Source organism: Pleurodeles waltl, chromosome 11, assembly GCF_031143425.1.
Source record: "Pleurodeles waltl isolate 20211129_DDA chromosome 11, aPleWal1.hap1.20221129, whole genome shotgun sequence".
Lineage (NCBI taxonomy): Eukaryota > Metazoa > Chordata > Amphibia > Caudata > Salamandridae > Pleurodeles > Pleurodeles waltl.
Genome location: NC_090450.1, coordinates 924,752,903 through 924,767,202, shown reverse-complemented (window position 1 = coordinate 924,767,202; position 14,300 = coordinate 924,752,903). Strand labels below are relative to the sequence as shown.

Here is a 14,300-nt window from a genome sequence, read left to right as displayed (position 1 = left end):
CGCTCTTCACTAGACGCAGCCGATACTGCAGCAAGAACAGTCAACACTGCTGTCACCATAAGGAGACACGCTTGGCTACGCACTTCAGGCTTCAAACCTGAAATCCAGCAGGCTGTCCTTAATATGCCCTTCAACGAGAAACAACTGTTTGGCTCTGAAGTGGATACAGCCATTGAAAAACTTAAAAAGGACACAGACACGGCCAAGGCCATGGGCGCACTCTACTCCCCGCAGAGCAGAGGCTCTTTCAGAAAAACTCCATTTAGAGGGGGGTTTCGTGGCCAACCCACAGACACCACCAGCCAACAAACAAGAACCACACCATATCAGGGTTCCTTCCAAAGGGGAGGTTTCAGGGGATATCGGGGGGTCAATTCCCAAGGAGTAGGGGAAGATTCCAGACTCCAAAAACACCTCCACCTAAACAGTGACTTTCAAGTCACGCAACCCCTTCACTCAACACCAGTGGGGGGAAGACTAAGCCAATTCTACCAATCTTGGCAACAGATTACAACAGACAATTGGGTATTAGCAATAATCCAACATGGCTATTGCATAGAATTCCACAACTTCCCACCAAACATCCCCCCCAAAACACGCAAAATGTCACCACAACATTTAGAACTTTTAGGACTAGAAGTTCAAGCACTACTGCAAAAGGATGCAATAGAGTTAGTACCAGTACAACAAAAAAACACAGGAGTTTACTCCCTGTACTTTCTAATTCCAAAAAAAGACAAAACATTAAGACCAATATTAGATCTCAGGACACTAAATACCTACATCATATCGGACCATTTTCACATGGTCACACTACAAGACATCATTCCACTGCTCAAACAGCAAGATTACATGACCACATTAGACCTAAAGGATGCGTACTTTCATATACCAATACACCCTTCTCACAGAAAGTACCTACGGTTCGTATTCAAAGGAATACATTACCAATTCAAGGTGTTGCCATTCGGAATAACAACTGCACCAAGAGTGTTCACAAAATGTCTAGCAGTAGTAGCAGCACACATCAGGAGACAACAGATACATGTGTTCCCTTACCTAGACGATTGGCTAATCAAGACCAACACAGTAAAAAAATGCGCAAACGACACCACATTTGTCATACAAACCCTTCACAAACTGGGGTTTTCCATCAACTATACAAAATCACACCTAGAACCGTGTCAAACACAACAATATCTAGGAGCAACCATCAACACATCAAAAGGAATTGCCACTCCAAGTCCACAAAGAGTGCAGGCATTCCACAAGGTAATAAGTGCTATGTTTCCAAACCAAAAGATACAAGCAAAATTTGTGCTAAAACTTCTAGGCATGATGTCATCATGCATAGCCATTGTCCCAAACGCAAGACTACACATGCGACCCTTACAACAGTGTCTAGCATCACAATGGTCACAGGCACAGGGTCAACTTCAAAATCTGGTGTTGGTAGACCGCCAAACATACCTCTCGCTTCTATGGTGGAACAGCAAAAATTTAAACAAAGGGCGGACATTTCAGGACCCAGTGCCTCAATACGTTATAACAACAGATGCTTCCATGACAGGGTGGGGAGCACACCTCAATCACCACAGCATTCAAGGACAATGGGATATACACGAAACAAAATTTCATATCAATTACCTAGAACTGTTAGCAGTATTTCTAGCGTTAAAAGCCTTCCAACCCATAATAACACACAAATACATTCTTGTCAAAACAGACAACATGACAACAATGTATTATTTAAACAAACAAGGAGGAACACACTCAACACAATTGTGCCTCCTAACACAAAAAATTTGGCAGTGGGCGATTAACAACAACATTCGCCTAATAGCACAATTTATTCCAGGAATACAAAACCAACTAGCAGACAACCTTTCGCGAGACCACCAACAAGTCCACGAATGGGAAATTCACCCCCAAGTTCTGAACAAGTACTTTCAAATTTGGGGAACACCCCAGATAGATTTGTTCGCAACAAAAGAAAACTCAAAATGCCAAAACTTCGCATCCAGGTACCCACACCGCGAATCACAAGGCAATGCTCTATGGATGAGTTGGTCAGGGATATTTGCGTACGCTTTTCCCCCTCTCCCTCTCCTTCCATATCTAGTAAACAAGTTGAGTCAAAACCAACTCAAACTCATACTGATAGCACCCACATGGGCAAGACAACCTTGGTATACAACTCTACTAGACCTTTCACTAGTACCGCATGTCAAACTACCCAACAGGCCAGATCTGTTAACACAACACAAACAACAGATCAGGCATCCAAACCCAGCATCATTGAATCTGGCAATTTGGCTCCTGAAATCCTAGAATTCGGACACTTAGACCTCACACAAGAATGCATGGAGGTCATAAAACAAGCTAGAAAACCTTCCACTAGACACTGCTATGCATCTAAGTGGAAAAGATTTGTTTACTACTGCCATGCCAATCAAATACAACCATTACATGCCTCTACTAAAGACATAGTAGGATACTTACTACATTTGCAAAAAGCAAATCTCGCTTTTTCATCTATAAAAATACACCTCGCAGCAATATCTGCTTACCTACAAACTACTCATTCATCGTCTCTATTTAGAATACCAGTTATTAAAGCATTCATGGAAGGGCTAAAAAGAATTATACCACCAAGAACACCACCAGTTCCTTCATGGAATCTTAACATCGTCTTAACAAGACTCATGGGTCCACCTTTCGAACCCATGCATTCCTGTGAAATGCAATATCTAACCTGGAAGGTCGCATTTCTCATTGCAATCACATCCCTCAGAAGAGTAAGTGAAATACAGGCATTTACCATACAAGAACCATTTATTCAAATACACAACAATAAAATAGTTCTAAGAACAAATCCAAAATTTCTGCCAAAAGTAATCTCACCATTCCATTTAAATCAAACAGTAGAATTGCCAGTGTTCTTCCCACAACCAAATTCTGTGGCTGAAAGGGCACTACATACATTAGACATCAAAAGAGCACTAATGTATTACATTGACAGAACAAAGCTAATCAGGAAAACAAAACAACTGTTCATAGCTTTTCAAAAACCACACATAGGAAATCCAATCTCTAAACAAGGCATTGCTAGATGGATAGTCAGATGCATTCAAACATGCTATCTTAAAGCCAAAAGAGAATTGCCTATTACACCAAAGGCACACTCAACCAGAAAGAAAGGTGCTACAATGGCCTTTCTAGGAAACATTCCTATGAGCGAAATATGTAAGGCTGCAACCTGGTCTACGCCTCATACGTTTACTAAACACTACTGTGTAGACGTACTAAATGCACAACAAGCTACAGTGGGCCAAGCTGTACTAAGAACATTATTCCAAACTACTTCAACTCCTACAGGCTAAACCACCGCTTTTAGGGGAGGTAACTGCTTTATAGTCTATGCCAAACATGTGTATCTGCAGCAACATATGCCATCGAACTGAAAATGTCACTTACCCAGTGTACATCTGTTCGTGGCATTAGTCGCTGCAGATTCACATGTACCCTCCCACCTCCCCGGGAAGCCTGTAGCCGTTTAGAAGTAGATCATAAATCTTAAACATCTGAACATTTGTAAATAATTATTAGAAACTCTTATCGTACATACATATTCACTCCATTGCATGGGCACTATTTATACCAAACAACTCCATCCTCACCCTCTGCGGGGAAAACAATCTAAGATGGAGTCGACGCCCATGCGCAATGGAGCCGAGGAGGGAGGAGTCCTTCGGTCCCGTGACCAAAAAGACTTCTTCGAAGAAAAACAACTTGGAATACTCCGAGCCCAACACCAGGCAGCGGACTGTGCCAAACATGTGAATCTGCAGCGACTAATGCCACGAACAGATGTACACTGGGTAAGTGACATTTTCAATATTGAGACTGAATACATTTAGTCAACACAGACAAAGCAACAACAGTTCATTTCAAATTAGGACATGACATTCTTAGCTATCCCGCTATTTAGAGACACATGTTGAGACTAACATGCAAAAAGAAAAAGCAGACACATTTAATTTGGAAAACATCTATCTAGGGGGCTAACCAAAATAGTGGTTGGATTTCTAAAAGAGAGAAAACATAAAGACCTGCAAAAGACAAATGCACATTTTATACCTCTCCTTAATGGATTGGATCAGGAAGCAGCATAGTCTTCTTCAATAGAGCATCTTCAGTCTTCACTTAATCAGGACATGAACAAGAGAAACAGTTCAGTAATGTTTGGCCTTATTGTAACTGAACCATTAATAACACAATAGAGTAGAACGTAGAACTGTATTCACTGAAAGTTAGAAAGAATCTGAAAATTCTAAACTTATATCATCTAGACTTTGCTATATTAAAACCATAGAAATCAACTAACTAGAATGCTATGGGATGGTTTAGGTCAGAACCAATTAACTTCTCTCCATGTTTCAGAAGTATCTTTTCTTCATTTTCTCCATTAACGATTGGACCATCTTCTCTCACTGCAGTCACCAGTTTCCACAAAAGAATACAATTGTTGCAGGTTTTACATGAGAAATGAGAATCATTGCTCTGTGTACACATTATCTCATCCCAGGAAGTACAAGATTAAACAAAAGTTACAGCAGAGGAACATAACTTTTCCACAATATGCGATCTGCCCAGGATATTGAAAATCTATTCACTAAACATTTGAAATATTATGTGAGGTCAGCAAGTGTGAACAATGAACAGTGAGCTTCTAGAAACCACTGACACACAAAAACATTACACAAGCCTTTTAAAACGTATAATTAGCTTTAGGCCTCTTTGTGTAGGCCCACGTTTAATAAAACATGTAATTCCACATTTAAACCAAATAATAATTTAATTCATTTACATTAGTGTTCATGTTAATCCCAATTAATATATTATGAAACATTTCTACATTAATCATTATTATTCATTATTAAACATTTTCGGTTTATGGTGTTCGCCATCTTTGCCACTTTACACGTTGCACATTTTAAACACACGTTTATTTCAAAACAGACTTTTAAAACTCATTCTACTCCTTTAATTAGTACTTTAATTCTTCAAAATTGTATTAATTAACTTGCTCTCTAACACCGTTGGGTGGCAGGGGTGGAGCTACGCACATGTAAGAGTTCATTGGTGACACATGGCTGGTGGGATGACATTTAGTGACTTTTTCAGATCTCTAGGGAGTGAGGTGTCCTATTGACGCCCTTCTGTTTAGGAATGCAGCTGTAGATCAATAATACATGTGTTCACAGCAGTAGGCCAACTCTGTGGCCTACTATTGCTGTCAAGAAGTCAGGGAGGGAGCAGGTACTGCAGTAGTGATGCTGTTCAGAGAGGATGGGTGCCACTTTCCCCACTCAAAGTGTTACTTCTCACCCATGGAGAATGTAACCAACGTCTGCCACCCTGTTGCTTCTCCAATCCCAGCTTGTCACCATCTACACCTCAACTCAGTGTCTGTTTGCAAAACCAGCAACACCTCACTGCACCAAAGACAGGTTCAACCACCCCCACTTACTTTCCATGTGCTCTCCAATGGAACTCTCTCCTCCCTTGACCTGAACACACTTACCACCCCAACTATCCTCAAGAACCACCCCTCTATCAATGCAAAGCCGCCGGTGGCTACTACTACAACCATACTGAGCAGATCCAAACACCAGCCCTGGTTGGGGCCCCTGCCTGATGGAGACAGACTATCTTGGACTTACATGTGAGGATTACCATGTTCTGCATTGTCACACTCACTTATCCTGTTCCCCTCACCTGTGCACTTTAGTTCATTTATTAATTTGCACTGCGTCATATTTCTGGAGCACCTTCATTTGTGATGCAATGTATTCGTTATTTTTTCAGGAGGCAGTTAATTAATTGTTCGTTTCAAGTTGCCAAAGAAGTCTAGGCTTACACATCCCCTATGGGGACCAGTGTTTTGTTGTATTAATGTTATAATGTTCTTAATGTGGGGCCCGGGTGGTTGCAAGCAGCATCTAAACGATCTGCCCAGCACCGTCTGGTGCTCTGTACACTCATGCACTCTTCAGAACACTAACAGGCCCATATTTATACTTTTTGACGCTAAACTGCGCTAACGCAGTTTAGCGTCAAAAAGTTTTGCGCCGTCTAACGCCATTCTGAAGCGCCATGCGGGCGCCGTATTTATGGAATGGCGTTAGACGGCGCAATCAGACCGGCGCTGCCTGGTTTGCGTGGGAAAAAACCACGTAGACCAGACAGCGCCGGCGTAGGGGGAAAATGGCGCATGGGCGTCTTAAAATGGGGCAAGTCAGGTTACGTCGAAAAAATCGTCTTAACCCGACTTGCGCCATTTTTTAACGACGCCCATCCCCCATCAACATGACTCCTATCATTGTAAAGATAGGAGTCATGCCCCCTTGCCCAATGGCCATGCCCAGGGGACTTCTGTCCCCTGGGCATGGTCATTGGGCATAGTGGCATGTAGGGGGGCACAAATCAGGCCCCCCTATGCCACAAAATATTATTAAAAAAAAAAAAAAAAAAACTTACCTGAACTTACCTGAATGTCCCTGGGGTGGGTCCCTCCAGCCTTGGGTGTCCTCCTGGGGTGGGCAAGGGTGGCAGGGGGGGTCCCTGGGGGCAGGGGAGGGCACTCTGGGCTCATTTTGAGCCCACTTGTCCCTTAACGCCATGCCTGACCCAGGCGTTAAAAAGCGGCGCAAATGCGCCGTTTTTAGCCACGCCCACTCCCGGGCGTCTCTTTTGCCCGGGAGTATAAATACCACGTAAAGGCCTGGGAGTCATTTTTTAGACGGGAACGCCTCCCTTGCATATCATTAACGCAAGGAAGGGGTTCACGCTAAAAAATGACGCACATTCCGGGAACTTTGGCGCTATTCGCCTCTAACGCCATAGTATAAATATGGCGTTAGTTGGCGTTAGTTTAGCGTCGAATTTGCGTCGAAAAAAACGACGCAAATTCGGCGCAAACGGAGTATAAATACGGCCCTAACAGTGTCAATATCTGTTATTTGCTTCTCCACAATCTATGCAGTTTTCTCTTAAATATTCACATTTTTTCCAGATGATTTGTATCATGAAACGTCAGCCGATTATGCTGTGAGCGCCAGCGTGGAGAGACTAAGCATTATTGAGGTAAGTGCTCAAAATTAAATGTAATTTTGGAGCAAAATATTTCCTGAGTCCTGTAAGTTTTATTCTTTAAAGTAATCTGACACTCTTGTGTCTGCTTATGTAGCAACATTTTACATATTTAAAAGTTATGCAGAGCTTAAGAATCTTTCTATTGAGCTTTACATTCAGCATTCCCCCCATTAGGTGTTACTAACGACAAGGATGGATCAGAGTCACTTTACCATAACTGATGTTGCTGTATTTTTTGTAGTCACCAAAACAACTGTTCTACTGTATTTTTGGTCTTTGCCTGCCAGACAGCTTTTAGCTGCCTGTAGACGAAAACCTCTTTTGGACCATACCAGAAATTTAGAGTGGGCTTAGAGCCTACACATTGCTTACCTATGGTTGACTTTGTTGCCGCTCACATTTGGTTGCTTCTCATTCAATGTCTTGCCTTCATCTTTCTTGTATTTGTTGGTCCACTGGAGTATAGCCTTTTTACCATCTTTTTGACAGAGTTGTATCTTTCCATTGCTCACATTTTGGGAACTACTTTTTTCTTTGTCTTTCAGCACTGCATGAGATTACGTGTGTTTTCTAGCTCTCTCCCTCTTGTGCTGCTTCTCCCCGCCAAACACATGCTTTTTGTGCTGTGTTGATACCCGCGCTCCACTTCCTCTCTCCTTGTTGTGCAGCTTTTCTGTTTGATGCCTGCCCCTCATCCCATGCAACCCATGTTACTCCCTTCTCTCCCACCCCACCTTTTCTTTCTATATTTTTGGTTAATATCTCCCAATATTCTAAATGTTGCCCAATGCTCCCCAACATCCACTTTGTTCCTGACTCAGGCTTGTGAGCATGTATGTCGTCCAAATCATGCCCATTTGTGGACTGGCTACTTGGATTAAAGGAAGAGTTTTGGTTGAGCCAGCTGTAAGGACTGATTTTATAATGAGAAGAGACATGCTTGTGGGCAGGAGGCGCTTATCAAGAATTAATCAGCAAAGAAGTACCTCATCTAGTTTATGGTCTTGTTTCCCCTGTCACTGATTGGCTAGACCAGAAGAGCTGCCTCCCTGATTGGATGGTACCAGTCATAAAAGGGCAAAGCCAGCAGCAATGCTCTCAGTTATTTACAGGATTAATAGTCAAAATAGTCAAAAAAGGCAGCAGTGTGCTTGAATTTAGTTGGCTGAGTGGAATTAGCCGAAAGCATTCTGCCAACGCTGCCACAAAGGCCTTTGAATGGTATTCGGGGGCTGCTCTGAATTAGTGGCGTAATGCAAAAAGATGGGCCGCCCTGCAAAATATGAAGAGGGGCCCCTGAGTTTCCCATATAGCAGAGATATTTGTTGACCTTGGGCTGAATGGGACTCCTCTGAAGGCTTTGGGAGGGCCCAAAGGCTTGGGGGCCCCCTGCGGGCTACAGGGCCTGTGTTACACCCCTGCTCTGAATTTTGGACATGTGTTAGGCCTCATTTCAAAGTGGGTGGTAATCATACCAACAATGGTAAATGACTAATACCACAGAAGATGACAATACACCCCTTCTGTCACTGAAATCAACTCTGCCGAGTCACGTATGGTGTAAGTTACCGCCGGGGGTATTTGCATAGTTTTATTCTGCCATTGGTATGGCCTTGCGGTGTTATTAACAGTCTTGTGGAGTTTCCAACATGGCTCTTTGGGTTCCATTGAAGACCAGAGTCAGAATTGGGTTTGTGAGGATTATGGTGGGTGATTTTTTTTGAATGCCAGTGTAATCTGTAGTAAATCATGATTGATGGGTTTTGCATATTTTTTTCTTTTTACACTGATCGTGTAATTTTTGCTCATGCACTTAGTGTTTTGAGTGAACTTCGGCAGTTGATGTGCTCCACTGTTGCGTGAGCCGCACACGCGACTTACACACTGTAAAAACCGGCTATGAATTATTGACTGAGCCGTGGGTTGATGATTTGGTGTCTGAGAACTGAGGCTGAAAGGTTTTACTAATTATGCATTTTATAGTTTAGCAGACATGCTCACTGCCCGGCAGAAGACAAACATATATGTGTTGGATGTCTGTTGATTGCTTTTGAATACCATCATAGCAACTGTGCAGCATATCTGGGTTGTGTTGCGTGTGCGTTAGGAGTTCTCCCTTTTGTATTCTGTTGCATGTTTGTGGGTGGCATATCAAGGCTGGGGACTGTTGTTATGAGCATAGTTGATTCCTAATACTTCTGCTTTAATTCAGAGTTGTATTGCTGTCCTGCAGTCGTTTGTGTAGAACAATCACCCCCTCTCTCCGTTTTTTAATGTTATCAATATTGCCAATTACAGGATAATACTAAACTTGTGTTTGTGAGTGTTCCTTGTTCAGGGGTTCTATAGCACAATATTGAGGTATTGAGGGTGATAGTATAGTGTCTACCACAGTGGCCTAGCCACCACATTACAAGGTAAATATTTACTATTCTTAACACCGCCAGTACTCACCCTGGTGCTTATGTGTAAATAGACTTAAATCCTACCTAGCCACGACATCACAGGGTAAATATTTACTATTCTTAACACTGCCTGTACTCACCTTGGTACCTATGTGTAAATAGACTTAAGAATAGTAATTAAATACTACCTAGCTACTACATAAAGTCACATGGTACTTATTTAGTATTCTTAACACCACGTGTACTTAGCTTGGTACTTATGTCCAAGTAGACTTAATAATAGTAATTAAATACTTACAACCTAGCCACTATATCACAAGGTATTTAGTATTCTTTACACCACGTGTACTTACTTACCTTGGTAGTCGTGTATAAGTAGACTTAAGAACGGTCATTAAATACTCACTATGATATGTGGCGGTAGGTCAGTGCAGAGGACGTGATATTATTGTAGGTCGACATAAATCATGGCATGTAGTAGGTGTATACTGTCTAAAACAGGTCTGGAGTCAGACACAACTAGTGACAGAAAAAGGAGTGAATTGCGCGTTGGATAAAGGGTACCTCAGGCATAGCGGTGTGCACCAGGCCAGTGCCTCGTACCTAGGTGCGGACGCTATCCCCGCATCACTCAACATGTCTGCCGTACACTTCAGGGAGCTACGTCTGCTTTGACGCTACTTACGACCAGCACGGAGCTCATATATTTGTTTGTGTTTAATGCTATCGGCTTTGGATGTACCTCTTTCCTCAAAGTGTAAAACCGGTGGTATTATACTTACCACAGACTCAAATCCAGCGGTATTCCGGCAGGGAGGCATTTGCTGGCTGGCGGTATTTTCTCCTCCTTCAGCGAGCAGACCGCATTCGCTATTTCCCATTTACCACAGTTGTAAAACGAAACCCAAGTCTTTCGCCCATTTAGCTATAATCTGCCAATATTCTGTTTTCACTGCACGATGCAGAGCAGGTTTGGGGGTATAATTAACTTTTTTTTCCAGAAAGCGGGGAGATTCTCTGTTTCTGAGAACCATGGAGACTGTTGATGGGCAGATATTTCCAACGCAATGTAATTACCGATGTAATTTATATCAGGCTTTTTACTAAAATAGCCTGAAAGCGCAGCGGGAGAGGAGGGTGCGGCGTGATTACTTCCGAGCATCAGGCGCTGGGCGTGCCGCGCGCCAGCCGCCAGGGGGCGCGGGCCCTGGGACACGTGCGGCCTCCACACAAACTTTCTTCCCGCGAAGGAGGCCCCTGAGGCGGCCCCGCTCGTCCCGTGTCCTCGTGGGAGCCCGCTTGGCTGGTGAGGGGGCGAGGCACCGGACAGTGCAGCCCGGATCTGCTCTGCTATCTTCTTTTCTCTCTCTTTTCCTTGTATTTCCATCTTTCTTTCATTCTTTCCAACTTTCTTTACATATTTCTTTACATCTTTCTTTGTTTCTTTCTGTATTACTGTCCCTTTCATCTTTCAAACTTACTTTCCTTCTTAATTTCTGATCATCTTTTACTGCCTTATTTCTTAGTTCCTTCACAAGTTTCTGTTCTTTTTTCTACCTTTTTTTGGTTCCTTCACCGTCTCCAGCTCGTCGTCCTTATTACTACATACACTCTTCATTTCCTTCTGATTCCCTCTTTGTCTTCAACCTTTTTCTGTTCTTCTTTCCATTTTCTCTACTCTACTCTGTTCTTTTCCCTTTTTAATATTTCACCTTTTTTTCCTTTGTTCTGTCCTTCATGGCTTACCCCTGCTTTCTTCCTTCCTTTTCTTCATCCTTTTTCCATCATTCTGAATATTCATTCCTTCCTTTTCTCCAACCTTGTTCTTTTTCTACCTTTCTCTACTTCCTGCTTTCCTTCTTTTCACTTTTATTTTTCATCATCCATCGTTCCTTCGTTGTTTGTCTTTTCCACTCATCAGCATTCCTCTCTTTTCTCCATCCATCAATCATCCATCCAACCACCTACCCTTTTTCTGCCCTTCCAGTCTTCCTTTCTCTCCAACCATCCACTATTTCTATCTTTTGTTCACCCTTCCATTCTCTTTCACTCCTTCCTTCTTGGCACATTTTCTTTCATCCAAATAACCTTTATCCACCCGCTCTCTTTTCCTTCTCTCCATCCATAATCCACCCTTCCTACTCCCTGTCCACCATTCCCTTCTTTTCTCCATCTATCCTTCTCTCCATCCTTACACCTTCCCTCCACCTACCTATCTATCATTACTCTCTCCTTCCCCATCCTTGCTTCCGTTTATTAGTTCATCAAGTTTTCCCTATTCTCCGATCCTCCATCCCATCCACCTATCCTTTCCTCCATCATTCCTCCTGTCCATTCATCCTTCCCCCACTCACACTTTGTTATATTATTGCCGCTTGATTGGGCGGACACAGCTCACTCCATCAGAAGTATCCCAGCGATAAAGCCTAAAACACAGACAGGCGAAAGGCGGGCCGACCTAGCGTAAAACCACTAGTCATCGCCTCAGTCCCACCTGGAGGAGGGGTTCCAACACTTATATACATTAAAAAGCATCCGCACAGGACAACTATTGCTTTCATGTATGTAAGTTCGTCTGCTATTTTTCCTATGTATTAGTGGCGGCGAATTGTATTCACAATAGTGGGGTGGGAGTGGGGGCACAATAATAAATTTCTAAAAAACGGCACTTACCTTAGGTCGTCCTCCTTTCCTCTCGTCGTCTCTCCTGGCTCCAACACACGACGGGACACAGGAAAGTGCACTAGCCAATCCTGCTGCTGCATTCATGCTGGTGACCAGTATGATGACGGGACACAGGAAAGTGCACTAGCCAATCCTGCTGCTGCGTTCATGCTGCTGATGGGACACAGGAAAGTGCACTAGCCAATCCTGCTGCTGCTTTCATGCTGGTGACCAGTATGATGACGGGACACAGGAAAGTGCACTAGCCAATCCTGCTGCTGCTTTCATACTGGTGACGGGACACAGGAAAGTGCACTAGGCAATCCTGCTGCTGCTTTCATGCTGGTGACCAGTATGATGACGGGACACAGGAAAGTGCACTAGCTACTCCTGCTGCTGCTTTCATGCTGGTGACCAGTATGAAAGAAACGTCAGGATTGGAGGGGCGGCCTCTCTCAGCGCTCTGGGCTTGAGACACCTGAGTTAGAGAAGTTTACCATATGCAACTTAGAGACGAGGGTTCTAATTACAGCACTTCTGATTCGGGGCACATCACTTTACCTTCAGTTGCCTCAAATTTTAAATATATGTAATGAAATAAAAAATACCTATTATGATAGTACACACTTGTATGTGTTCTGTCTAGAGCTTTTTCAGTTAGATACTTCTTGCTTCATCTCTTATTCATCCTGGTCTGAATGCTCAGGGTCACTGGAACTATGCTATTCCAAGGTTGGGGTGTTTTCCGCATAATTATTGAGTTGCCGCACTTACCACGTGATCCATCATCATCTGCATAATTGCACATTTTAACAAAACAATGTTGTTTGTAGCTCAAACAGATCAGAAGTCACTAAAAACACTACCATATGTGTCACCGTGCAGTGGCAGGCTTCTTGTCACGCAGAGACAGGTCAGCTTTCAGTTGCTCATTTCTGCCTTTAGGTGTGCCCATACAGAGTTAGCATGTGTAGAAAAATGCTAAAATAGTGTAGTAATACTGCTTCATGCATTCGGCCACATAGTTTGCCTTTTCATGCTGCACAAATTGGTAAACCCTGCCGCATAATTGGGCCCTCCCTTGCCGCATAGTTTCAGTGGCTTTGCCTATAATACAATTTTAACCCCCTTCCCCCATTCGATTAAGCTGTTCCAGCAGTAGGTAAGAATTTTCCCTGTAAGCTGGTCAAACCCTTCAAACAACAACATCCTGCTGTGACTGCTAGTGCAATGCCAAACTGGCAGGTGTCTGACGATCACAGGTGTCTGACTAAGAGCATTCTTTGTGTAACCCCTAGGCACACATTTTAAACCCGTGATACATCTAGAGGGACTCTTGGTACGTGGTTTTACAGATCGATGCCCTCGCTCTACAGTTTGGGCCTGGCCCTCGCTGTGGTGACCCGTGTGTGGTTCTTGCCTCCTGTACGTGCTCCTCTGCCCGCTCGCCCCACCGGGGGCGGCGGGGAGTGTCTGCTTCGGTGGCTGATCTGGGACTGCAACTATCAATCTGTCCTCCTCTCCTCCTCCATTTTTCATCTTCCTCCTTCTCGCCCACGTGCAATCACCTTGGCAGATTAACAACCTTCATTTCCTCAGCCCACTATTCCCAGAATTTAGTGCTGGGGTGGAACTGAGTGTAGCAGCTCTCAAAAATGATGTGGCGCCGAGTATTAAACCCTCGATGGGAGTCTAGCCGAGAGGGGGCACAGGGTGTTATTGAACGTCTGAGATGCAATCAGAGACAAGCTCAGGCGAGAGCGCACCGCACATAAAAGTGGCCGTGGAAGTCGATGAAGTGCCAGTCAGGGGTGCGAGGGGGACTTCGCTGCCCCGACTATCTCTATCTGAAGATTGCACCTCAAGCCAGACTTACGAGTCGAAATCTTATGCTGTAAAACGGTTGCATTGCAAACAGCATTCCAACGTGTACGAACTTGATCCTAGCGGTCGTGTACTGCGGGTTGTCCTACAAATACAAGAGTGACTGTGTCTAGAAACAAGTTCTAGAGGCAAGGTGTCATGTCTGTGCAAGGCACTAGGAGTGCCATGTTTATGCATCGTCTGCAAATG

At 43.7% G+C, this 14,300-nt stretch overlaps 1 protein-coding gene across 8 annotated transcripts in view; it reads left to right on the top strand.

Annotated features, from left to right (window-relative positions):
• The window catches only part of PITPNM2 (phosphatidylinositol transfer protein membrane associated 2), an 832,934-nt gene that overhangs the window by 567,997 nt on the left and 250,637 nt on the right, over positions 1-14,300 (top strand). For all 8 annotated transcript variants that reach the window (XM_069214977.1, XM_069214974.1, XM_069214975.1 and 5 more), the window contains exon 10: positions 7,079-7,149. In XM_069214977.1, coding sequence (XP_069071078.1) covers positions 7,079-7,149 — 71 coding nt within the window. The remainder of the gene's footprint in view (positions 1-7,078; positions 7,150-14,300) is intronic.